Source organism: Uranotaenia lowii, chromosome 2 (genome assembly GCF_029784155.1).
Source record: "Uranotaenia lowii strain MFRU-FL chromosome 2, ASM2978415v1, whole genome shotgun sequence".
NCBI classification, from domain to species: Eukaryota; Metazoa; Arthropoda; class Insecta; order Diptera; family Culicidae; genus Uranotaenia; species Uranotaenia lowii.
This window is the reverse complement of record NC_073692.1, coordinates 359,488,989-359,515,334: the sequence shown is the minus strand read 5'-3', so window position 1 is coordinate 359,515,334 and position 26,346 is coordinate 359,488,989. Positions and strand designations below refer to the sequence as shown.

The window sequence follows — 26,346 nt, the reverse complement described above, 5'->3', positions numbered from 1 at the left end:
TGGTCACAATTTCAACAAAACCATTTTCAAAACAAATAGTATACCTCATGGCCGTAGGAAGATCCTAATCCAGAGATGAATGAACTTTTAAGTTTAAAGTCTCTCTAATCAAACAATCAATCAATTTATCAAGATCCTGATCATTGGAAAGGGGAAGGGTGGTTTGTTGTTAAGTGATTGAATTTTATCTATGATTGAAACATTTTATTTTTGTTACTTTAAGATTATTTATTTTTGAGTACTTTTAAAATATTAACCCTCTAGTGTCCAAACCCGCCTTTAAACGAAGTATGTTAAAAGAGTCATAAAACCGCTTCAAATAGTTGATTTATTAAATTATTTCCGCTAAATGATTCAAAATATGCAAATCTATTATTCCTAGTTACTGAAAACTATTAGACTAGCAGTTGTCAAAAGTAACAGCTAAGTAAAATATTCAGTTACGCTTCCGCTTTTCCAAATCCGAATTGCCGGGCCTTACGCTTAACCCCTGCCATTAGATTATGTACAGCCACCTTGTCCACCTTCTTCGCGCAGAAAGCCAGTTTGCCTTGAACTGCTGCTTGTCCTTAGCAGTTTTTTGGTCTTCTTTGGGTTCCGTTTGACAATAGCCCAGTATTTCTCAATTGGGCCGAGCTCTGGCGTGTTGGGAGGGTTCTTGACCTGCACGTTGTTGGAGGCTTACCACTCCGTGGCCTTTTTACCGTAATGGCAAAATGCCAAATCCGGCCAAAACAGTACGGAACAACCGTGTTTCTTCAAGAAAGGCAGCAGACGTTTATTCAAACACTCTTTCACGTAAATTTCTTGGTTGACAGTCCCGGAAGCTATGAAAATGCTGCTTTTCAAGCCACAGGTACAGATGGCTTGCCAAACCAGATATTTCTTCGCGAGCTTTGACAGATTCATGTGCTTGAAAATATCTGCTACCTTTCCCCTTTCTTTCGCCGTATAAAACTCCTGTCCCGGAAGCTGCTTGTAGTCGGCTTTGACGTAGGTTTCGTCGTCCATTACCACGCAGTCAAACTTCGTCAGCATCGTCGTGTACAGCCTCTGGGATCGTGCTTTCGCCGTCGTATTTTGTTTTTCATCGCGATTTGGAGTCACTACCTTCTTGTAAGTCGATAGTCTCGGGCTAGTTTTTTTTGTTCCTTTTTCTCTTCCTCTCTCCAGATCTAACGTTGCGCGATGAAAACTTTTCGTTCGCATCGAAAAACCCGTGCAATTGTTGCGTTGTTTTTGTTGGGGTTGGTGTCTAGCAAAACGATGACGGCTTGGAATAGGGGAACATGCCCTATTATGCGCCACCTAAGCGAATCGCTGATTTTCTATGTATTCCACGTACAAATTGTGTTGAAAATGGGTGCAATCGTTGAAGAAAAGTGTTTTCTACAAATGCCTATGATATTTTATCACTCAAATTGCTATAGTTGCTTCAAAAACTTGATTTTTCCATATTCCATATTTGAATCCATATTCAAAGCCACAGAACAAAACTGTGTTGCAAATACGCGCCGCTGTGTATTCAATATGCGCCTAGCAGCCGAACATACCCGAAAGCAGCCGAAGACCAAAAACACACCAATACTTACAGACACTTTGACTGAAAAGAAAATCAAAATGGACTAATCAAAATTTTGAAAAAAAAAATGAAAAGTAGATTTTTCGGGCTTAATTAACGCTCAAAATATGGTTTTAGACTTTTCGTTTATTTTCAATGAAAATTGGCCTTTTTGAAAAACTAATTCTATTTTCAGCCTACTACGATTGGCGCTTTATAACGAGCGCATGGGCCGTGATAGAACATACCCATAAAAAGCATACCTTTGCGAGTTCAGTATGATTTTTTAGCATAAAATCATAGTTTAGATTCTCCTCTATCGACGTGTCAGAAAATAATGTCTTATTCGTTTTTCCCTGCTTGGTGACACCTTATTGAAAGTGTTTTAAAATTTAGATCAAAATGACGAAAAACCAAAATTGTGAAATTATCACGACACAGGGGCATTTTAAGGAAAAATTCATACTTGCCATGACCAATCACAGCATTTAGAACAAATTGGTAATATTTTGCAGGCTTTAAATGTTTCAGATTCTTCAAAACAAAGGTGGCGCGTATTAGCCACATGGGGCGTTATATGAACTTTCCCCCTACAATCCGAACTTTCACTTGCTGAGACCGATGGAAAATAACAACCAAACAGTAGCGCCACCAAGCCCTCCATAGTAGAGTTTGAAGCATGGAAAAAATAGAACAATTTGACAAAATTGAAGAAGTTGACAAACTTGACATAATTCAATGATTTGAATAAAATGACAAAACTGACAAAGTTGACAAAAATTTACCAATATGACGATGACAAAACTCACTAAATTGACAAAATTGAAAAAACTGACAAAATTGACAAAATTGACAACATTGATAAAACTGACAAGATTGACAAAATTGACAAAGTTGACAAAATTGACAAGATTGATTGAACTGGCAAAATAAAAAAATTGACCCAATTGACCAAATTCATAAAAATTGACAAGATTGACAAATCGACAAGATTGACCAACTTCACAAAATCGATGAAAATTGACAAAATTGAAAAAAATTGGCCAATTTGACAATGACAAAATTGAGAAAATTCACTAAATTGACAAAAATGACAAAATTGACAAGGTTGACAAAATCATGAAAATTGACAAAGTTGACAAAATTGACAAAATCGAGAAAACTGACAAAATTGACTGAACTAACAATGTTGACAAAATCATGAAAATTGATAAAATTGACATTATTGACAAAATAGAAAAAAAAAATATAAAATTGACAAAATTGACGAAAGTAAAAAAAGTGTCAAAACAGACAAAAATGGCAAAATTGACAAAATTAAAAATATTGCGATCTCAAAATTTTCAATATTTTTAATCATCAAAATTAATCCTGCTGATTTTTTACGTTTCGGTATCGTATATTTCTCTAGCAATTGAAATTTTATCTATGCATTTGTTTCCATTACTTGAGAGGTTGAATTATTTAAAATACATGGTCAGGCATCTTTTTTGAAATAGTATTCTTAATTTTTATACCCCTTCCATTTTGAAGTTACCATATGCTGTAACTCCAAAAGGAGTAAATTGAGTTAGATTATAATGTCATAGAAACGGAATCATACAAGATATTCCAGAATCTAGTCATTCAAAAATCTCCAACTAGTTGCAAATAATGTTATTGATATTAAAATTATGAAAATATTAAAAATTCTTTTGTCCTATTAAAAACTTTGAATCTTTATTTCCTACATTGTTTTTGGATTTACTGCGTATGAAATTCATTAATCATAATTCATAATTCATTTTGTGCCATACAGTTGCGTTCGAAAAAGAATGAAATCGCATGAAGCTGCGCACCCACTTCCAACTTTGACAAGCTGCCATTTTTCTCTCGATTTATATTTTTTCATGAAAATTTCACACAATCTAGTTCAACTATCCAACTAATACTCCACAAAGTTTGAAGTCTTTACAATGACGGGGAACAAAGATACAGCTATTCCCGTAAAAAAGGGATATTTGGAACTGCTTCACTAAATTTGCTGTATCTTTGACAATTTTCATTGAAAAATTTTGAAATTTGGTTCAAAGATGTAAAAATGTTTGATCTAATACCATGCCAAGTTTCGTCAAAATCGATGAACGTGATCAAAAATGGCCCAGGATTGAAAATGAGGTTTATTATCGCCTAGCAGACGATTTCATTCTTTTTTGGACGGATGTTAGTATGGAAAACATCGTAATCTATGTATTCTGGTTTTTTCTTTCACAAAACCAACATTTATAGCAAAGCATGTTGTAAATTGATAGGAACTTCATTTTTGCTTTGTTTAGAAATAGAAATTATTCCAACAAAGCTGATATTGAAACAAAATAGCGAATAGAATATTCGCTTTAATTGTGGATCAAATTTGTTTATCGGTGTAATTATCAGGTCATTACTGAAACTCTGTTCTTTTTATTTTGAACCCTGTTGGAACATTTTCTCTTTCGAAACAAAGTACGAATGATGTTTTTAGCTATTTACAACATTCTTTTTGCTAAATTTTTGTTTTGTGAAAGAAAAAAATAAGAGTACATGGATTACGATGTTTTCCATACAAACATCCGTCCAAAAGAGAATGAAATCGTCTGCTGGGCGATAATGAACCTCATTTTTAATCCTGGGCCATTTTCGATCACGTTCATCGATTTTGACGAAACTTGGCTTGGTATTAGATCACACATTTTTACATCTTTGGACCAAATTTCAAAATTTTTCAATGAAAATTGTCAAAGATACAGCAAATTTAGTGAAGCAGTTCCAAATTTCCCTTTTTTAAGGGAATAGCTGTATCTTTGTTCCCCGTCATTGTAAAGACTTCAAATTCTATGGATTGTTAGTTGGATAGTTGAACTTGATTATGTGAAATTTTCATGAAAAAATATAAACCGAGAGAGAAATGGCAGCTTGTCAAAGTTGGAAGTGGGTGCGCAGCTTAATGCGAGTTCATTCTTTTTTGAACGCAACTGTATATACCCAAATATAATTTACAGGTTGTAAGAAAGGCTACATTCCACTGTCAAGTGTATTAAATCGGGTTTTTTGTATATGTTTAAATGATTGATTTGGGATACTTCAGTGTTCTGAACTTGAAACTTCTGTCAAATTTGGACTATTTAATTTAGTTTTGGTGATATGGAGTTTTTAAATGTGTCAGTACTGGGAAATCAATTGATTAACTATCAAACCTACTTTTAAAGAAAAATATCTGATTTGATCTTGTATAGTATATTCCATTCATTTGAGGAATAATATTTGAATGATGATGATGCATGATTTAAAATAGTAAAATTCAACAGTTTTTTTTAATTTGAAAAAAAATTATCAGGTTCAAGTATTTTTGACACTACTGCAGAAAGTTAAAAAAAAAAGTTGATTTCGTTTAACTAATTTGTTGAAACCTGCAAAATAGATTTGATTTACGCTTTAAAAACTACAGTACCGTTAATAATTGTATAGAAGTTGGAAACACGGGCACTGTCACTTCGTTTTTGAATTTCCATAACTTTTTACTCTGAAGATATTTTTATCAAACCCTGTACGTAAAATAGATCAACAATCACACTATTAAATCACAAAATATGAGCTTTTTTAAGCTTGTGTGGTCTAAGATACAGAAATTCTACGATAAACGGTCCTTTTGAACTACGTATCTTAAATTCAATTTGGTGTAAAACTTCTTTTAAAAAAATCCTTTAATGAGGAAAAGTTAACAAATAGAAAACTTCTTTCTCAGAAATCAAAATTAATCAATTCGTCAACAGAACTTTCTGTGGATACCATACAGCCACACCGTCTTCGCACAAAATCATCCTCTGTATAACTGTTGTCGTGTTTTCAATGAAGTGTCAAACGTTTTTAACTTGAACATTTCCAAAGACATTTTGTAAAATAGTATACGTAATTCTAGAAATTAATACATGTTTAGTTTAAGATATGTTTGTGTGATTTTTATCAGACATTTCTAATATGATTAATAAAATAAAATAAAAAAGTCCTTAAAAAAGTTGATAACTGATATAATACTTTTCTTTTAAAATTTTTTGTTTTTTAGTTTTACAAATAAAAGAGGAGAACTTTCTTCAATGATTAAAACCTATTTTCAAAAGTTTTTTCAATAACAGAAGCTGATTGAAGAAAAGCAAATTAAGATTCAGGGCACCCAAATAAGTCAAAATTACATTTTCAATTCATTGCACCTTGACAAAAATTAGATTTTGTGGCCTTGTGTAATTTTTCTAAACCTTTTCAAATGTGATTTTGAGCATTGAGAACAACTAGGATACATTTTTATTGAGGCTGAAATTGGTTTCTTGAAAAATATCAGCTTTAGGTTTGTTATGACAGAAACGATTTTTTTTCGATTAAATTTTTACTATAAATATTAGGGGACATTAGATTTTAGATTTATTTTTCTAATTCCTCATACCATCGAGAGAGATTAACGCCTGTTAAATGGTGTTCAACTTGTGATGCATAAAATAAGTATTTCATAAACTAATCTTAAAGTGAAAATGTTTATTTTTATTTTTATTTTTTTTTATATGTCTTTATTCGTACCAATTCATCATTACATTTATGTTGCATTGTAACATTTAATAAGGTGTACAGTTCAATAATGAATTTTCCAGAGATCTATAGTTTGCTAATCATTAAAAATTATTTATTCGACTTAAATTTGCTAAGCGCAATCAAGTATTTTTATGTAGGAGAACATTCTGTTATGTCAAAAAAAAAGTTAAAATGGTTCGTTTCAAACTCTGTTCCTGTATAAAAACCCATTCTTAAGATGAGGTAGTGTTGTTGTAGGTCAATTTAAGAGTTTTAGTACAAATCAAAATTTACAATTAGAAATTAGTTTCAATTCGTGAACGTCATATAGTGTCTTAAAATGGAATTCTGCGAGCTAAATTTCTAACTTGCTGGCTAACACTTATTTTGAAACATCTTTTAAGATCAATTTCACGATATTACGGTGAAAATTTTACTAGGCAAAAATATGCATGAAGCGGTATAGGGTTAAGACCCCTAAACCTCCTCCCCCCCTTTGCACGGTCTTGCTTCCATTCTCAAACTAATTGTCGGAAAGCAAAGGGTTAGATCTTCAAGTCTGCGAGGATTAGGACCTCTTGAATTTTTCAAATACTCACTTATTCCTGAATGCACTTTTATTGTGTTCTTTCTTAGCCATTCCAGAAAGTTCTATGCGTTTGAAATAAGATAATTGACTTTGAAGGCGTCACCAGTACGAAAGCTATCATACTAATAACAGCTAAACAACTTGGTAGGTACCGTAAACTGGGGGAACATTGATCACTTTTTTTATTCATTTTCTAACATTTTGGAAAACGTTGCTTTTTTGTAACATTTAAAAGTTTTGAAATATTTATTGAAGTAAGGATTATTAAGTATGATCACATGATCATTGATAGCAGAATATTCAAACGACATTAGTGGTTATAACTAAATGTTTATTACAAAACCTGATTTCGTGTTTCGGGGTAACTTCGATCACTATGATGGTTTTAATGTATCTCAACATCTTCAAAACTAATGTTTTGATGCCAATTAGCACAGAAGGTTTAAAACATCAATGACTGTTATTTTTTGTTTGGACTCAATTGAATTTTTTCACGTTTTCTTTCAAAAACAAATATACTCAAAAGATGGACAATATTGCTGCATACATTTAGGGGCAAAATTTATATACATCTTTTAATATTTTTGGCCTCAAAACAAATAAAATTTTACCATCATGCAATTTCCTTGGTCCTCCCAATGTTCCTATGTTTTTTTTAACTTAGCCATTTGATAGGGTTTTAGCCATTTGTTCTATACAGGCTTTCTAAGAAAAATGTCCGTTTTTCTTAAATATCCAATTTTTTTTATTTGGTTGGATTTCAACTTCTTCAAGTCATTCATTTCTTTGTTGAGTATCCAAAAATATTCATAGAATGATCATAACAATAACTCTAAAACTATACCTTTACAAAGGAAAAAAGTTTAACTTTCTTATAAATTACCCATTTGCTTCTAAATGCTATCATTTTATCAAGAGAAATGTTTGTTTGTGTATATTCGAAAAATAAATATTTAAAAACTGTAAAACTACATTTTAAGTAATACTAAAAAATGTAGCCTATTTGAAACCAAAATTTTAGGCATTCAATCGTAGAAAACAGTTTTTAGATATTTTAATTTCAGACTTAGTTAATGATGATAATCTGCAAACATTGTTGTTGATCGAAGTTCTCCCAGTTTACGGTACTTTTTATCTATATAGGTAGGGGAGAGTGGGGTATCGTGGGCCATGGGGAAACGTGGGCCACTTTTAATATCTCAGATGTGTGTTGAGATAAAAATCTCAAACCAACTGTCATCGTCGTCGCTTTGCGTGAGCATGTATTCCTATATGTTGTTGACTGAAATACGCATCATATGCTTCTTTTATTTATCAAGCTAAAAAAAGTTGGAAAAATTTGCTTACATAATTAAAAAAACACCCGCTAATTTCATCGATGGGGAACCTAAAGTGCATAACACAAATATGCTCATATGCTTATGATCTTAGTTTTGTCATGATCTTTCACGTGGAAAAGGAATTTTTGATGAAACATCAATATGTCACACAAACGCAACCAATTTGCAAATCATAGCTTGTGGGGAATCGTGGGCCACACATCTTGAATCACCTATATTTTTGTGTTTTTATGCACATTCAGAATTTAAAATACGTTTTACCTATCAGCAATGTTTTCTTATGCCAAATGAAGAGTTATGAAAAATATTTTGTCCATCCTATATAAGAAATTTTGCCAAAACGTTCGCGAGCCTGGTTTTGGAATCTATGCGATCATACACAGCTCTCTTTTTCATTTCATCATCTGAGATTGCTTTTAAATAACGAAATGAATTAGGAAATCACAGTTTTAGGTCAATTCATAAACTTTGCATGTTATTTGGTCAATTTGGATTTGGTGGCCCACGATTCCCCACCATTTTTCAAAATCCAAAAAATATTGCTTTTTTTAACACAGTCAGAATTTGTGGAAAATAACTTATTAAAAAATTTAAAAAAATACCTTATGATACCTTGAAAATGTAGAAAACCATACCATTTTTTATTTTTATTTTATCGTTTATATTAAAGAAGTTATGGAACAACGAAAAAAAGTGGCCCATGATTCCCCACTCTCCCATACATATATTATCCCGCCACAACAGATTTTATCATCATGTAGTTTCAACTCGTTGAATTTTGCTATTATTGCAAAAGTTCACCTGGTGTGCAAGAGACGAACCAGCCCGAGGCTGAAAGTCTCTATAATAAAGAAAAAAAAAAAAACCTGGTGTGCGTTTCAGAAAATCTCAAAATTAAAATTAAAAGCCGAAACGATTAAAGTTTCACACTTGGAAATTTACACCGTCATAAATTAGCTCGATCGTGGTAATGTGGCATTGATTATCAGTTTTGGTTGAACCTGGAGTCGTGCCATTACACGAAAACTGTGGCGGAGTGATAAAATGTCAATTATGTAGATTTTGTAATGGAGGAGGATAATTGGGTCAATTTGTCATAACTTCAACCAAATTAAGAATTTTGAGAAATTTTGAAGGTCAAGCTTCAGGACACTGAAAACACAATCAAAAATAGCCTTGTTTTTTAAAAGAATTGGTTCATAGTATACAGTAAATGGCGCACGAGGTAAAAAAAATAAAATCGAAAAACTTCTTCGTTGGACGCTATCTAAAAAAAAAGTAAAAATTACAAAACGTCACAAAACATTGCACATGTGAACATAACATTACTAGGCAGCTTCACTGAAAATTGAATAAATTTCCATCCATGCATTCAAAATTATTATTAACAAACAAAGTGTTACATTTTTCTCGAATACACTCCTTAAAATCATCAATTCTCAAAGCGACTTAAGCAGTTACAGTTTTTTTCTCGAGAGATTTTGAGCATCATTATGGCTTATTCATCCCGGAGCAGTAACAGTTGATTTGTTCATTCGAACATCATTTCCAAGCCATATGAACTGTGAAATGTCAAAAAATATGTTTATATGAGTTGATAATATTTATTTAATAATTTTTAATTCAAATATTGATTCACAATGTGTAGTGCGGGAAGGAATCAGGGATGAATCATCCCAAATGATGAAAATTCCTAAGAAAAAAAAATTAAAGTATGAAAAGGTTTGCACGTTTTGTTTTCAATATTCAGCTACACCTCTGCTTTCGACTCAAAACAGAAAAATAAACCAGATCACACGTGAAACAAATTGTTGGATACAAATTTTACTCCGTCAAAAAAGAAAATCACAGAAACTTGCACGGAAACCAAACTCCGGTTGTTGAACTCCTGGCCCAAAATCAGGTTTCATTGGGTTGCAATCTTCCATTGTTGGAAGGCAAATAACTGCGAATGAACTGTAGAAGCTGTTTCTGCTTGGGTCTGTCATTACTTGCGTTTAGAATTGTGTAAGGAAAAAAAACTGTCCGAACAATACGGCTTTTGGTCGAGGAAGCCGGGTTTTAAGAATTTCTCGTGCAAGTTTTCCGATAGTGTGCCCCAAATGTTAATTAGACACTAGCGCTAAGCGCTCGCCAAAACGATGGCAGGTTATCAACTTTGATAAATTGCTCTACCCTCTACCTCTGTTGGATCTCACTCTAGGAACTTTTTAACCAAATCCTTTACTAGCAGCTCCAAATTACGGGCAGCACTCAAGGTGGCCCCCTTCTCTCTGCATCGTTGAAACATGTAGTTGAAAAAAAAATTTGAATAATATCATTTTCATAATTTCTTATGCTAATAAGCTGCGGCTAACTGAGACGCGATACGATGTGTTGAAATCGGAGAGGTCGCTTGAGCGTATTTTTCAAATTGTCACCCTCTACTTAGCCTAGCTTTTTAGGGAGGGGGAGGGGCTGTGATGATGGTGATGAGTGGTCACTTACAATAATGGCCGGTGTGTGCCACTTTGGGACTTACGCCAGCAACAACACAATAGGAAATGATGGCGGGCAATGCAATGAATACATTATTCATTAATGCTCCCATGATTAGGCCACTACACAGTGAGGTGCCACTTGCTACAAGTTCTTAGATAGATCAATCATAGGACAAAATCTTGCCTTTTACTGAAAAAATGCTGCTTTTATGAAATATCATGTTGCGTAGACTTTTTTTTCTTAGTTACAAAGCTAATGCGAAACCCCATGCTAGTCAAATGATTCATTATTGAGATCTAAGTGATGTGAAAACTAAACAGTGGAAAACTTTCATTAGATAATGGGAAATGGGACACTTTATTTTGCTAATTGCTCATATACTTGTGAACGGACATTTGAAATTTTGACAGCATTTTTTTGCTTGTGAAAAGTACTATCAGACCTATTTTTTTTCAAAATTTGAAATTCATTCGTTTTTGAGATATTCACGATGCAAGAGAAAAAGAAAAAAATGTCTTGCACAGTTTCCTTCAAAAATCGTCATTATCAAATTGATAGATGACAAAACCGTTGATTATTCAAAGAATTAGTAAGTGTGAGTGGAGGAAAAGTATGCAAACACTGTAAAAAATGTCCACAAAGTTCAAATCAAGCATTGCAGTGAAGCATATGATCGGTAACTACGGTTAAGGGTCATCAGGGAAAACAAGTTTCAGACCAGAATTTTTAATTTTGAATAAACGAAAAACTAAATGTAGATAGGTGAAATGTTCAACAATTTAATCTCTGATTAGCTGACAATGTTGCCTAGTTATAAGTCATTCGAACCTAACCTCAAACAACAAATTTTTGCTAGTTCCAGAGCTCGTAAGCTGTAAAGCAGGTACCGAGGCAATGAGACAGGTGATTTCAGAAGGACATCAAAACTTGTGAAAAACCCTATATCAAACAAATTTCAGAATTTGAATCCCATAACATGTCTGCTCGCGGTAAGGTCCCTATCATATTAAAGTATTTATTTGCTGGTTGTTTTGTATAAAATATGATGATTTGTCAAGATTCTGCTTCTATAGAAAAAAACAACAATTTTCAAAACGAAAACATTGATTTTCGCTGTATTTCAAAGCCTAAAAAGAGTAGTCTTGTATGTACCCTTCGCAACCTACGATCGATACTAACCAATTAAACTTGAAGTTCAACCTCATGATGGTTTTACTTTATTATTTTCAGATTTTGCCAGTAGACATTCCACTAAAAATGCTGTTAAGTGGCTCAAAAACAATCAAGTTTTGTGATTTTGAAACAGCTTTATATACTAAATTGCCCTCAGTTTCTTTTAAAAGAGAAGTATTGAGCTTGAGCTTGAGCTTGAGCTTGCTATCAACTACGGTCCACCTACGGCCCCTCCTGGCCAATGGCATAATGGTTGCACTCCGTGATTGGTTCGAGATAATCAACATTGCACAATGAACCAAATGAAAGGTGCTGGGTACAAGCATCACAATCTCACTGTACAGTTTTGAGAATCTCACTATTCAATATGAACCAATAACGACGCCGGCCAAGTCCATGTAGTCGATAGAAGGAAGGGAAGTGCAGCACATGTGATGATTTGTTTTGCGGAGACCGGCTGTACGCCATCCCTCCACAAATCTCACGCTGAGTGTTTGGGGGTCAAGGTAATGTGGCATGGACTGTCACCTTGGTAAGCGACGTGGCCACTACAGCCTATGCTCCTATTCTCCTAAAATTCCTAAGTTTCCTACTGAAACTCCTATTTTCTCCTGCTGAGGCCACTCCTGTAAACGATGAGATTTTTATTTTCAACAGGTATCAGCAATGTTTAACAAATTCTGAAATCTAACTATTGTTGTATTTTGTAACAACCTGCAATAGAGTTTCTTGTTCCCTACGCTGCATATTGAAACCGATTCCAAAAAGCGCTTATTTTTAAGAGCTTTCAAACTATCCGTTTTAAAAATCGTTATTGAAGCAAGCTTTCTAAGAGCAACGATTAGAGGGAAGTAAAAACCAATTTATAAATTGCCAATTTATAATCTGTTAATGATTAAAACTGAAAAAAACCTTGCAAACAAAAGCACAAATGAAATTAATCAAGAAGTTACAAACGAGATTATAAGATTTGGAAAAAAAGGGTCCTAATCTTTTACGCATTTTCATTAAATACTTAAAAAAGTCTTCTTTCTAAAAAAAAATATGGTTCAATTAAAGGACTATTAGTGCCGTGTTTTTCAAAAGAGCAATTTAAGTATCAGAGTTGAATAAGACTCTAGTAAATAAACTAGACGAAAAGGAAAGGCTACCGGTTATCAAGATCAATGAGAAACAGTCTTTTAAACGGTTGTGAGCTTGGTAAGATTTTAATGAAAGAAAAAAAAATTGGTGTAAGCCGCCTTATCTGAACACGAAATAACTTTAAAAATGTGTCACTACAAAGATCCTATACGATGTATTTTTATCAAATAATTACCAATAATTTTTCTTGAACAAAATTTCCGAAAAACCTCTTTAATTGTCGAGTCTTATGGAGAAAACTGCATTTGATGGAAGCTTTTAACGAAAAGCGTGGATTTTATGAAGTGTCATTGAAAATGAGGATTTCGATTCTGTTAAAATACCTTAGTATCTGGATAGGCGCTCGTTTTGAATGTTGCTTTTTCTTCCTCATTATTTTCTAGAGAACTATCCTACATCCTGAAAGTGTATTCCTGACAAAGTCTCAAACATCGCGAGTTTGGCCAACTCTGGCGCTAGACATCCCACGAGAAAGACAACTTGAAGGGGGAAAAGTCTAAAACATTTCTTCTCACCCACATAGATGTGTCATATTCTTTACTCGTACCTAACAAAAAGATTTACCTACTGATTATATATATCTCATAAGCATATTATTTTTGCGTTCTCACCTTCACTCGTTGTTATGCACCAAACAAAATACCAGAACGCACACCATTTGTCTCTCTCTCTCTCATCTGTTGAGCCATTATTAGCGCAACTCAACCTTTTTTTTGTAATAGAGCCACTATAATCGGGAAAAAATGAGACACGCAGACGGCGTCGACCACCCCGCGGCATCCACTTAACTTTATTCAATAGTGAGTGAAAGGGATAAACTAAAAGCTTTTCTTTTCCTGCACATACACTTTACCTATTACGTTTTCAAAACCTGAGACCGTCGCTGATCGATTTTCTTAAACCTTCCATCTGATGAGATGGTTTGGCACTTGATAGTGCTGATGTACAAGGGCCTATGACAGATCAAAACTCTATTGAACGTCTATTTGATTACTTTGCATTTTGTGGTAAAACACGGTACAATGGCGATTTAATAATCAAATGAAATATAACTTAAGGCACGATTAATTCACTAGTGTATATAGCAGTCGTAAAGCAGTGAGCTTAATATGTAAATAATACGTGATATTACTTATCTTCAAAGTTACTCCACCAGCCGTTGTTTTTTTAGATAGGCCAATTCTGTTTTTAGCCATTCATCCGGACACAAATCCAAGCAACACAATTTTTTCGGACACCTTATGGTTACTCGAGTGAATGAGATGGTACATGCTTTCCCGAGATTTAACTTTAGCTCTAAACGACGAATGAACTAGAGAAGGAAGAAAGAGATAAAACACTCGCGCAGTTTTTTGAATGAAATTCACATGAGAAACGATTCAAGAAAATTGTTGTTTTTCACGTCACAAGACAACTCTATTGGTATAATTCATCACTCCATTGATAAAACATTCAACTTTAAACGCGGGCACCAATTTAGCACGAAAATACACAAAAAAACACATCGAAAATTGCGAAATTGTCGGAACGTTTGCAAAACGCATGTGGCTCCGGTTACTGTGATTGAAATTCTTCTTTTAAAAGAGAAGTATTGGACCAAAAAGTAGTAGAAATTGAAGGAAGAGGATGTAGCCACATAGAATACAGATTGGAGGAAGTAAAAGTTGAAAAAAACTGAACGATATCATGACTGAAAAAAGTGAGCGCCAGCCGATGGGAGATACCAAAAATAAATTAGACATTTTATTTACAAAAAAAGAGAAATATTTTTTTTTCATGAATTATCATAAGATTACCTTCATTTCTTCCATAGAAAGTATTTCAATCAAACGAATGGTTTTTTGAGATACACGCATTCGTAACTGTCCCATTTCTAAAAGAACTAAACTTTATATAGAAGAAAATAGTAAAATTGGCTGAAACTTGTTTTGAACTTTTGAAAGCATAGATGGAAATTGATGACATTTTATTGAAGCTACATAGTACCGTAACGATGAATTGTGAAAATTTGTGACGTTTTGTTAATGGTCTTTGAGATAGCTACCCCTTTTTTCCAAATCCAGGCTTTTTCTGATCACTTCTCTATTTCCTAAAGCTTCAAAATCATTCAAAATTTTTAATTTGGTCGAAGTTATGACAAATGTGACAGACTGTCCTCCTTCGGCACAAAAACAACATTTTCGACTTTTTATCGTAATGGCACGATCTCAGATCCAACCAAAACATAGTAGAAACTTTGTGAAACTTATTGATGTGCTATGCAGGGAAAACGGTCGCATTTGGAGGTAGTCTACTTTGTATATTCAGCCATTCATCATGTCAATCGTTATGAAACACTGATTGATTTGCAGTTTCCACAGATCTTCAGCCTTCTCAAGTACTAGACTTCAAACTCTTAATTTTTTCTCTCCTTGTTTTCTCCGGAAAATACAGGCTAGACTTTTCAACGAAAATTATCTGACTGGAAACCTGCCAGGTGCCCACTAAAGAGTCGGTTTTGCTGTCCATTACGGAATTATTCAGAAAATCTCCTAACTATCGTCCCAAACAAGGTTGCCAGGTGCCCTGATTTAACAGTAAAAACCGACTTTTGACCCTTCGTCCAGATAAAGCTCAGACGAAGATTTTGTCCTGATTTTTGCTGAAGTAACACAAGTTTTACAGCTCTGGTGGTAAGTAACAACTCCAATTTTACAGATTAAGAACACTTTAATTTACGGCAAAAAGGTACCGTGAACTGGTGGAGCTTTGATCAACATGAAATTTTTGCAGATAATCATCATTAACTAAGTAAAAAGTTAAAATATCTGAAAACTGTTTACTATGTTTGTTAGACCGCTGCAAAAAATGACTTTTTGCTCCCATATGTTTTTTCGATGCCTTTTGGGTCACCAAGCATCAGTGTAAAATTTGAGATGATTTGGTTGATTCCTGAGTTAGCGCAACGCCTTTCAATTTTGTATGGAAATTTGTATGGAAGAAGAAATTTTTGCACATTAAATCATCCAGAAAATTCAAATAAGCTTGAAATGAAGTCGGTCTTTAATTTTTGGTTTTGACTATTCTTAAGCTTCATTTTTTGCTTGCATGACAAGCAGCGAAGAATTTCATGAAAAAAGTTATAACCATTTCAAAATAAAAAATCAGAATCCATTGAAAAGTATTCAAAAATGGCAGACTTTGCTTGCTAGAGCTGTTAATAATTGCATGAAATGTTTTTGCAAAGGCTTTATAAGTCAATAAATTTTCAAGCAATGCAAAGCAGTTTTTTGAGATTTTTTATTCCCATCCTACTATTACACAGCTTTCAAACAAGCAGTCAAAAACGATATAATTAAAAAAATGAATTTTGACAAAAAAAAGTTTTAAAACATTGAATATCTTTCTTGGGGTACAATTTAGGTTTTTGCTTTGTTCACCTGAAATGTACTGCAAGAATCAAGGAACATTTTTTATCCAAAGTTATATTTTTTGGAACTTTCAGAACATATCTGGCGATTTTAGAATGGAAAATTTTGTTTTCCCATACAAATTTCCATACAAAATTAAAACACGTTGCGCTAATTCAGGACTGGAAAGATCGCTTCCAAAATTTTTATTGCTATTTCTAGCAGCAAAAACAACCAAAAAAAGTTATGGGAGGTGTAAAAATTTAAGAATTTGAAATTTTCATACAAAGCTTGCAGCGGTCTAATGTTTGTAAGCCTGTTAATTGAGTTACAAAAAAGCTAAATTTGGATTTTATTAGAAGATTTTTCATATTACTTAAAATGTTTTTTTAAATCTTAATATATCTGATTTTTCCAAGGCCCACTAACAAACATCTCTCCTGATCAAATTAAAGCATTAAGGAGCAAATGAGTTGTTTTATGGAAAAGTTCAACTTATTTCTTGGTTTAGTTTCAGTTTAAGTGATATTTTAATGTTCATTTGGAGATAATTTTTGGATATTGAAAAAAACGGCGATTTTTCATGAGAAAGCCCGTATACTAAAAATGGCTCAAACCCTATAAAATGGTTAAATTTGAAGAGAAAGAACATGGAAACAGTGTGAGGACCTAATGAATTGCATGGAGGCAAAAAAAAATTGAAAAATATTAATAGTTTTTACCCCTAGATGTATGCAGCAACATTGTCTATTTTCTGATTATAAATGTTTAAAAAAAAAAGATGAAAAACTTAGCTTAGTCCTCACAAAAATTACTGTTATTAATGTTTATGCCTTCTCTGCTAAATGGCTCCATAACAATAATTCTGAAGATGTTGAGGTACTTAAAAACCATAGTGATCAAAGTAACCCCGAAACTCGAAGTCTGGTTTTGTAACAAACATTAAATTATAACCACCAATGTCGTTTGAATTTACTGCAATCAATGATCATGTTTATGAAATTTAAAAAAAAAACATTTTTACCTGGTAGAAAAGTGTTTTTTTTTTAATTATAGACACAAGAAAACTTTCGCGTTATTCATGTCTTTAGTCCACACTAGGAAACTTGAACTGCGATTTAGGTTGCTGAGACTTGTTTTTGTTTACATTTGATGAGGTCTCATCTCAAGTCTCCCGACAAGTATGGGAGACCTTCAGCAACCAAGATATTAACATGAACAAGTCTCAGCAACCGGAATCGCAGTTCAAGTTGCTGAGTGTGGACTAGGCTTTAAGTAGAGAAGAGTGTTTGTTGTATATTAAAACAACAATATACGAAATCACCCATCTCACCAAGCTCCCTCCCTCCACCTTACACTCACAACCATCGTTAAACCACCCTAGTTTGGTACAATATTTAAGGTCTTACCATGTGTACAGATAAACACAGACTTTTTTTTCAAAAATTGCGTAGATTTTTTTATCTCTTACACCTGGCATCCCTGATTCCAAATATTTTGCGCACGATTTCACCACCGTGTTCTATTTTTTTTTTCTTAATAGTCAGTGACAAATTCACCTGTTTTCCTATTGAAAATTTTTCATTGCGCTTGATAAAATCCCTCACATTCCACAACTTCCAGGAATCAATCATCTTCACTTAAATTCAATTTTCTAGCTCTCTGTTAGACCCTCAAGGATTCTTTAAACGACTTTAGACGAACTTTGGTTGAATAGTTGATTTCCAACTGTTTGTGAGCCTCCCACTGAGATTTTTCTGGGTTTTTTTTTTCAATTCTACCCAAAAAGATAGAACATTAGCTTCTGTATAGGATGCTTTCTCAAAAATCATTTAAAAGATGGCCACCAAATTTTGCACACGTACATGTCACATTACTAAGTACCGTCAACTAGGGGAACTTTGATCAACATGAAATTTTTGCAAATAATCATTATAAACTAAGTCTGAAGTTAAAATATCTGAAAACTGTTTTCCACGTTTGAAAGTCTATAAATTGAGTTTCAAATGGGCTTAATTTGGATGGTAGTTGGTGACTTTTAATATTACTTAAAATGTAGTTTTCAAGTTTTAATTTATCTGTTTTTTTGAAGATCCACAAACAAACAGCTCTCCTGAAAAAATGATAGCATTATGAAGCAAATGAGTTGTTTTGTATAAAAGTTTAATTTTTTCCTTTGTATAGGTGTAGTTTTAGTGTTATGGTCATTTTTTGATAATATTTGGATATTTAAAAACACGGTCATTTTCTATGAGAAAACTCGTATAGAACAAATGGCTAAAAACTGTATTAAATTGTTGAGTTTTAATAATAAAAGAAAAAAGAACATAGGAACAGTGAGAGGGCCTAGAGAATTGTATGATGGTAACATTTTATTTGTTTTTGAGGCCAAAAAATATTTGTTTTATAAAGTCTATAATTTTTGTCCCTAAATGTGTGAAGTAACAATTTCAATCTTTTGAGTCTTTTTGTTTTTGAAAGAAAGCGATGAAAAATTCAATTGAGTTTAAAAAAAAAAATTGCTGTTGTTAATATCTTAGGCCTTTTGTGCTAAATGGCATCAAAACAATAATTTTGAAGATGTTGAGATACGTTAAAACCATAGTGATCAAAATTACGCCGAAATATGAAATCTGGTTTTGTAACAATCATTTAGTTATAGCCACTAATGTCGTTTGAATATTCTGCTATGAATGATCATGCGTTTTACTCCTAACCTCAGTTAATATTTAAAAATGTTTTAGTGTTACAAAAAAGCAACCCCCTCTAAGATATTTGGAAATAAATTTAAAATGTTATCAATGTTCCCCCAGTTAATGGTACTTTTCATCAATTTTGTATACACCTTATATTTATAAAATAGAATTCAATGGATGGCCATGGGAATGAAGGGAGGGGGATGTTTTTATGTTGAAAATGTTTAGGAGCGTTTATAAATGTCTATTATAATGTTTTTCACTAAACTCAAAATTTTCAATTCTTGTTCCAATTTTGATGAATCAAAAGTATCATTCTCGGCTCAGAACTTAGGCCGAAACCTCGAAATCTTATTCCAGGTGTTTTCATTTTATATGCAAAATCAGAAAAAAATTCAAAATTCAAATTTTCGAGTTTTTTTCTTCATGATTTTAAAGAATTCCTAAATTTGGATGGAATATGCCCGAATTTTGCGTTGTAAACTTTGAAATCGATTGTCCGGATTCGTTATAGTTATCAGATTGAAAAAGCCCAGATCTGCCCTACTGAAAAATATCTGGTACCTATGCTTAGGTTTGAATCATTTCCGATGTTCAGGTCGAATATAAATCAAAATTTGTTTTCTTATGGTCTAATAGTGGAATCTGTATCCTAATTCGAATCTTGGTTTTCCATTTGAAAATTAAGTAAGATTTTTTCCATGTTCGAAACTCATCATTCCAGAATATAAAAAAAAAACCATAAAAAATTACAAATAATTTTAATATTTGGATTTGATAGTCTTACACTAAATTCTTTTGCAGTATTGAAACGTAAAAAAGTATCATAATGGTAATATATCATTCTATTCTATTCTATTTTGTTTATTTAGAGAGGATTTTAACCAACATGGTCATTCTTCCTCTTATAAAAAGAAACATTTTAAATTACATTCTTAGTTTTACAATTTGTTTAGTAAATTTGAACTTTTGAGAAATTTGATCAGGTTTTCTTCGTTCGCCGTGTTTAACGCTGCTGCGATGTCGTGGCCTATCCCACAGGTTCTCCTTTCCTTCTCGTACAGTCTACAATCTCCGATGACGTGGGCCACCGTCAGTGGCACATTGCAAGAAGGACATGTTTGGATGCCTTTTGTAAAAAATTCTCGATGTGTCAACATGGTGTGTCCAATTCTTAGCCTTGTAAGGGCGCGTTGCTCCAGGGGTTTTCCTCTATCGTTCCAGCGTGAGGTATTCCTTTTGATTTTCCTTAGAAACAGATGCCGATTTCCATCCCATTCTTCCTCCCATTTCGCTCTAACCTCTGATCTGACCCAGGTGATGATGTCACTAGCTGGAATTCCAATGGAAACTCTAGGTCCACTCCTACCTTTGGCTGCCAACTCATCTGCCTTTTTGTTACCTTCGATACCAACATGGCCAGGAATCCAACATAGCACGGCTTTAAGTTTCTTCTGTTCTTCTTCTATCGCTTGTATCCATGGGTGCAAGGATATCCCAGAATCTACTGCTGACAAAACGCTGGCTGAGTCCGAAAAAATCACTGATCGGTATCTCGATTTTTGCGCTATATTTCGCAGGGCGTGTAGTATGGCCATAGCTTCAGCGGAGAATATCGTACATTGATCCGGGAGTTGGTAGTGAAGCTCTCTGTTTTTACCCAAAATACCAAAGCCAACCTGGTTGTTTGCTACTGATCCGTCAGTGAATATCTCCAGGAAGTTTGTATAGCGTTGTTCTTGATGGTGTTTGAACAATTGGATAGCCTTCTGATTACTTTCACCCACTTTAAATTGTTTTTTTATAGACCAATCCACGATTGGATTTTCAACGTTCCAAGATCGGCTGCTTACTGCTATAGAGTGAGCAATGGTGGGGATAGTTTTTCCAGTGAGTGTTGCAAATGCCTCCATTGACCTTTCCGTGGCGGGAGTGATTGTACCATGAGGTTTTCCAAGCATGCGTATCGTATTAATAGCAAGTCGTTCAGTAAGTCGAAAGTTCCACGGCAAGGTACCACTTTCAGCATGCATTGACAGAACTGGACTGCTACGCATAGCTCCGACTGCGATGCGTATTCCGGAATTGTAGGTAGGCATGAGCGCTTTTAACGAATGTGTGCCTTTTCTCCCTATCGTATTTAGAGCATAAAATATTTTTGACTCACCGATGCTTCTAAAAAGATTTAAAATGCTGTTTCTCTGACCTCCATACGGCCGGCCACCTATTGCGCGTATCAAATTTAAACGGGATTGCAGTGCAGTTTTAGTTTCGAAGATCTGAGACGAGAAGTTAAGGGTTTTGGTGAATGTCACTCCAAGTATGCGTGCTTTTTTCACTTCGGGGATGCTTTTTCCGAGGACCGTAATTTCGGGGACTGCTTTGTGTTTCCTTCTTCTACAGACATGGAGAACATTTGACTTCTCGGACGAAATTGTGAATTTGATTTCATTAGCCCATTCTACAGTTTTGGTGACGGCATTTTGCAGTTTTTTCCTAAGACTTTTTAGCTGTGTACCTGATGCAACGAGAACTATGTCATCGGCATAGACGAACGTTTGGATTCCACGGGGAACTCTCTCAAACAGTGGCTCCATTGCGACAAGGAAGAGTGTTACGGCGAGGACTGAACCTTGAGGAACTCCGTTTTTCTGGGACTTTAGCTCTGAGAGAGCTCCTCCGACTGAGACTTTGAACTTTCTATCAGTGAGGAAGTCTTGCAAAAACAAATACGGTTTTCCACTGATACCCCACTTAGCGAGGGTTGCAAGAATCGGTGCCTTTTGTGCAGTGTAGTAAGCTTTGCTTAGATCGAGTAAGGCTAATTCAGTGTGTTGCTTTTTTTCGAAAGGAGCATCCAACGCTGCCTCCAATTCCGTGAGATATTGTTCCACTCCTCTTCCCTTTCTGAAAGCATATTGCTGTGGGCTCCATAGTTTACGATCCTCTATCCATTGGACGAGCCTACGGTTCACCATGCGTTCCATGGTTTTTCCGAGACAACTTGTTAGCGATATTGGCCTTTGGTTCCCTGCTATCTTTGGGTCTTTGCCAGCTTTCGCAATAGGTACGATGATAGCTTCTTTCCAGGGAGGGGGAAATATTCCTTTTTCCCACAATTCATTTAAGCAATCCAGCAGTTGTGTTTTTGTGGAGATTGGGAGGCGGCGTAGCATTTCGTTGCTGATGTTGTCTGGTCCAACGGAACGACCTTTTTTAGACTTTGTTGCGACAAAAAATTCTTGGATCGAAAATTTCTTTTCTAGTTCCGATACGTTGTTTCGATTTTGACGTTTGATTTTTGGTGCAGGGGGGAATGGAAGTGGTGGTTGATCAGACATGGCTTGAAAGTGGTCGCCAAGGAAGTTTGCGATAAGTTGGCTGTCATCAATTATACCAGTGGGGGTTTTGAGTACCGTTCTTGGTGGTTTACGTTTACCAGAGAAGCGATTGAAATTTTGCCACATGACCGATGTCGATGTTTCCGATGAAAAGGACGCAACAAAGTTTTCCCAACTGGTTTTTTTCGCTTCAGCTATACCGCGGCGTGAGGCGTTTCGAGCATCTTGAAACAATTTGAGAGCATCGGCAAAACCCAGATCGCCCGGTGCAAGGTTTCGAAGGTATCTTAACTTTTTTCTACGGTCTTGGATCAATTCTTTCACTTGTTCGTTCCACCACGGGACGGCTCTACGGTGGCAATGCCCGCTGGTTCGTGGTATGCTTGCTTCCGCTGCTTTAACAATTGCCTCAGTTATTTCGGTCAAAGTGGGATTGGCGTTGGGTTCGACTGTTTCTAATAGGGTTTCCTCAAAGTTTTGCCAGTCAGCCTGACTTTTGAGCCAGCGGGGGCGGTTATTTCGCGCTTTTGGGGGTGTGTTCAAAGTTGTCCTAATCGGAAAATGGTCACTTCCGCACAGATCATTTTCAACCTGCCACGTGAGTCGATTGCAAATGGATAATGAAGCCAAGGAAAGATCGATTGCACTGGTTGTGCCGTTGGGGAGATGGAAGTAGGTGTGATCTAGAGAGTTTAATATAATGAGCGCATTATTTGCGCAGAGTTCTTCGATAAGGCTTCCGCGACGGTCAGTACGCTTTCCACCCCAGGTGGTACTATGAGCGTTAAAATCGCCAACGATCAGGAGGGGGTGGGCGAGAGAGTGGATTATGTTTTCGAATTCAGTGTTAAATGAGGTGAGCGTTTCGCCATTCGGGATGTAGACGGATAAAATCGTGACTTTGATGGGTAGTTCAATGGTGACGGCGCACGCAGGGAGATTTGTGTTGAGGCTAATTTTTGAGAAAGGGACCCCATTTCGGATCCCGATACCGGCACTTGATGTGTGGGGATACATGCTTGGAGACGAGAACCAGGTAAAGTTATTTACATACCCTTGTAAATTTGATGTACGGAGCTCTTGGAGGGCAACTACAACTGGATCATATCGGCTGATGAGGTGCTGGAGCTCGGCTCTGCGTGGGTGGGCCCCGCAAACATTCCACTGCAATACTAAGGTTTCCTCTCTCGCTTGTGTACGATTTCTATTGTTGCGATTCATGTGACGGATTGATGAGATTGGAGTTGAAGCAGGATGATTTTTCGGGTCAGTTGTTGATGTGCTAGTCGTTGAATAATTTTGTTGATCTGTTATTTCGCTGTTTAGTTTTGTGAAAACAGGTCCTGGGTGCACTGCGTCATTGGGACATCGGTTTCAGATCCTGTATCTGGGCAGTCTTCGAATTCGGATGAGGGTTGTGTTGTGGCTTGTTTTTTCTGCGGTGGCTGTTTGAGGGATTCGGTTTGATTTCGTTTGGCTGGTGTTGTTGAACGATTTCCATTAGCTTGGGTTGGTGCCAAAGAGCGACTTAGGCGGTTGGGCTGCGATTGTGCCTTAGGAACGTTGGCTAAGTTTTCGTTTCTTGGTGGTTCTACTATGATTTGAATGTCGACGATGGATGTGTTCTATCTTGGCTTCTGGAGCGATTTTTATCAATGCTTTGGGATCTTTGGATCCACGTTTTCGCTTTTTGGAAATTCGACTGCAGATTTTTGTAGGAAGCCTCAAGCTCGGAGAATTTTTTCTGCAACTCGAGGATTACCTGGTCCCTCTTTTCGATTTCGTCTTGTAGGGGTGATTTCGATGAGGTGATTTCGGCGTATGATTTGTTGTTTGTATGTTGGGACTCATACAATCGTCGGGCCTCAGGAAATGTGATTTTGAGGTCTACTTGCATCTTACAAATTTTGTCTTCCAAAAGATATTTTGGGCATTGACGATTAAGGGCAGAATGACCATTTTTGCAGTGGTGACAGTAAGTGGGGTTTTCACATATTCCATCGTGTTCCTGGGAGCAATTTTGACATTTCTCGTTTCCGGTACATTTCACTTTAGTGTGACCATAATCCAAACACTTGAAACAGAGCATAGGTGTTGGATAATAGGGTCGTGTTGGAATGCGCAGGAGCCCGAAATTGATGTAGTCCGGTTTCTCGATGCCTGCTACCGTTATGACAAGGGTGGCAGTATTCACCGTCAGCAGCTTTCCTCGTGAATTTTCATCAGCAACTTTCCTCGTGATTCTTCTAACATGTGTTACGTTTTGACTCTTCAATTCTTTCAGAAGCTCGGATTCGTCGATGTCAACAGCATCACGACATGAGACGACGCAACGTGTAAAGTTTAGTTGAGGGTGCGGTATTACTTGGATTGGGGTGCCGTCGATAAGAGTTTCCATTTTAATAAGCTTTTCAGCCAATTTCCGGCCGCGAACCTTAATGGTGTATTTGGTTCCTCTGGCTTCGGTTTTGGCATATTCTATTTTCCCACCGTCAAGTTGGACAGACTTGCTGATAGTGAAAGGGTTCTTTGGGAGGCTGTTTCCTTCAGTTGGATTCATCTGCAGGATGATGGTGTCTTCGTAAGGACCAAACCATTCAGGAAGTGTTCTGCTGTATGTTATACCCGGCGGGGAGCCTCCCCCCGGGGGGTTTTCTGGGCTAGCCATAAGGCTAGCGAATTACTTCGCTAAGAACGAATGTTGCGTTTGTCGCTCAATCTCAGTAACAACGTGGGAACGGAGTGGAAACTAAGTAACGTACCTGATAGATATCAGGAACGGTGCGCTTTACCCTTGTCCAGTTCAACGACCCAAGGCGCACGAAGGTACAAGTCGTTGAAGCCTTTTTACCTAGCGCCTCTCGTAGTAGCAATAGGCTAAGGTACACAACTACGAGGAATTTGGAGAAAAGACCCACTCGCTACAGGAGTAGTACAGCCCTTTACCCTATGCGCTGAACGAAAAACGCGAAGGGCGAAGGTACCACGTTTCGTTTTTTTTCACTCAATCCAAGTCCTATTCGTGATGCGTAAGTCAGCCAGTCAACCTTTGTCGAGGTAAAAGGAGGTAGAAACAATCTCTGGCTTTCGAGCAGTTAAAACGCCTGAAGTTAGGCTCTTATTTGAGAGCTTCAGGTTAGATTATAGCGGCGGGGAAATTGATTATGGCAATCCACGGCCACCATCTGCATCAAAACAATAACAACACTAGATGTTTTGGTGAATAGTGTTGTATTGATTATCACTCTTGCTCGAACCGGAAGTAAAGAACTTCACCACGCTATGTCGCTTCTGACCTCTGGCTATCTCACGAATCGAAAATCACTATTTCAAAAAGCCGTTAACAATTGCAAAAATCGCTTATAAAATTCCGAATAAAGACACGTGCCGTGACGCTCGTAGTAGTCAACTTGGAATGGTAATATATCATTGAAATATAAGATTTTCATCATTCGAAATTTTCATTGAGATTCACTAGTTGAATTACGAATAAATAATTGAAGAAAGAATTCATATGGAAAATCAAAGATTCGAAATTCAAATATGTGGTTAAGGATTCTGTTATAAAATGCCCAGTTTTCGTTCATCATTATTGGGATTTCTCGATTTTAATCTTAGTTCTACAATTGATTTCAAAAGGAATTCAGAATTTTAATTCAAGTTCAAAATGTAGAATTTAGATTCGGAATTAAAACTCAAAATTGCCCATAAAAGGACATAAAACATGTGAAAACAACTACTAGAAAAAAGATCTGACTTTATTATCATGATTACGTTCTTTGAAAAATCTTAATTTTTATTTAAATCTTTTTGCAGGATTTTAATAATGAAATAAATTGGTAATGATAATTTTTTTGGATAAAGTAACTTGTATTGCATTTTCAGATTATGGCAAATTAAGCTGAGAATATATTTGATTTGTTCCTTGTTCAACATAATTTAAATAGTAGATACTTCAAAATCAAAGATCTCAACTAAAATCTGAATCCTATATCGGGTTAACAAGAGTTCAAAATAAATCTGATTTGTAACATCATCCGCCAGACAAAGCACAATAA

General features: G+C 35.5%; 1 protein-coding gene across 1 annotated transcript; it reads right to left on the bottom strand.

The window, feature by feature from the left end:
* Window positions 1–23,610: 23,610 nt before the first annotated feature.
* Window positions 23,611–24,956, bottom strand: LOC129743108 (uncharacterized). The gene is made up of 2 exons (XM_055735067.1): window positions 24,051–24,956; window positions 23,611–23,841 (listed from the first exon to the last, which is right to left on the bottom strand). Exons 1-2 carry the CDS (start codon window positions 24,954–24,956, stop codon window positions 23,611–23,613), a joined length of 1,137 nt encoding a protein of 378 aa, XP_055591042.1.
* Window positions 24,957–26,346: the final 1,390 nt, after the last annotated feature.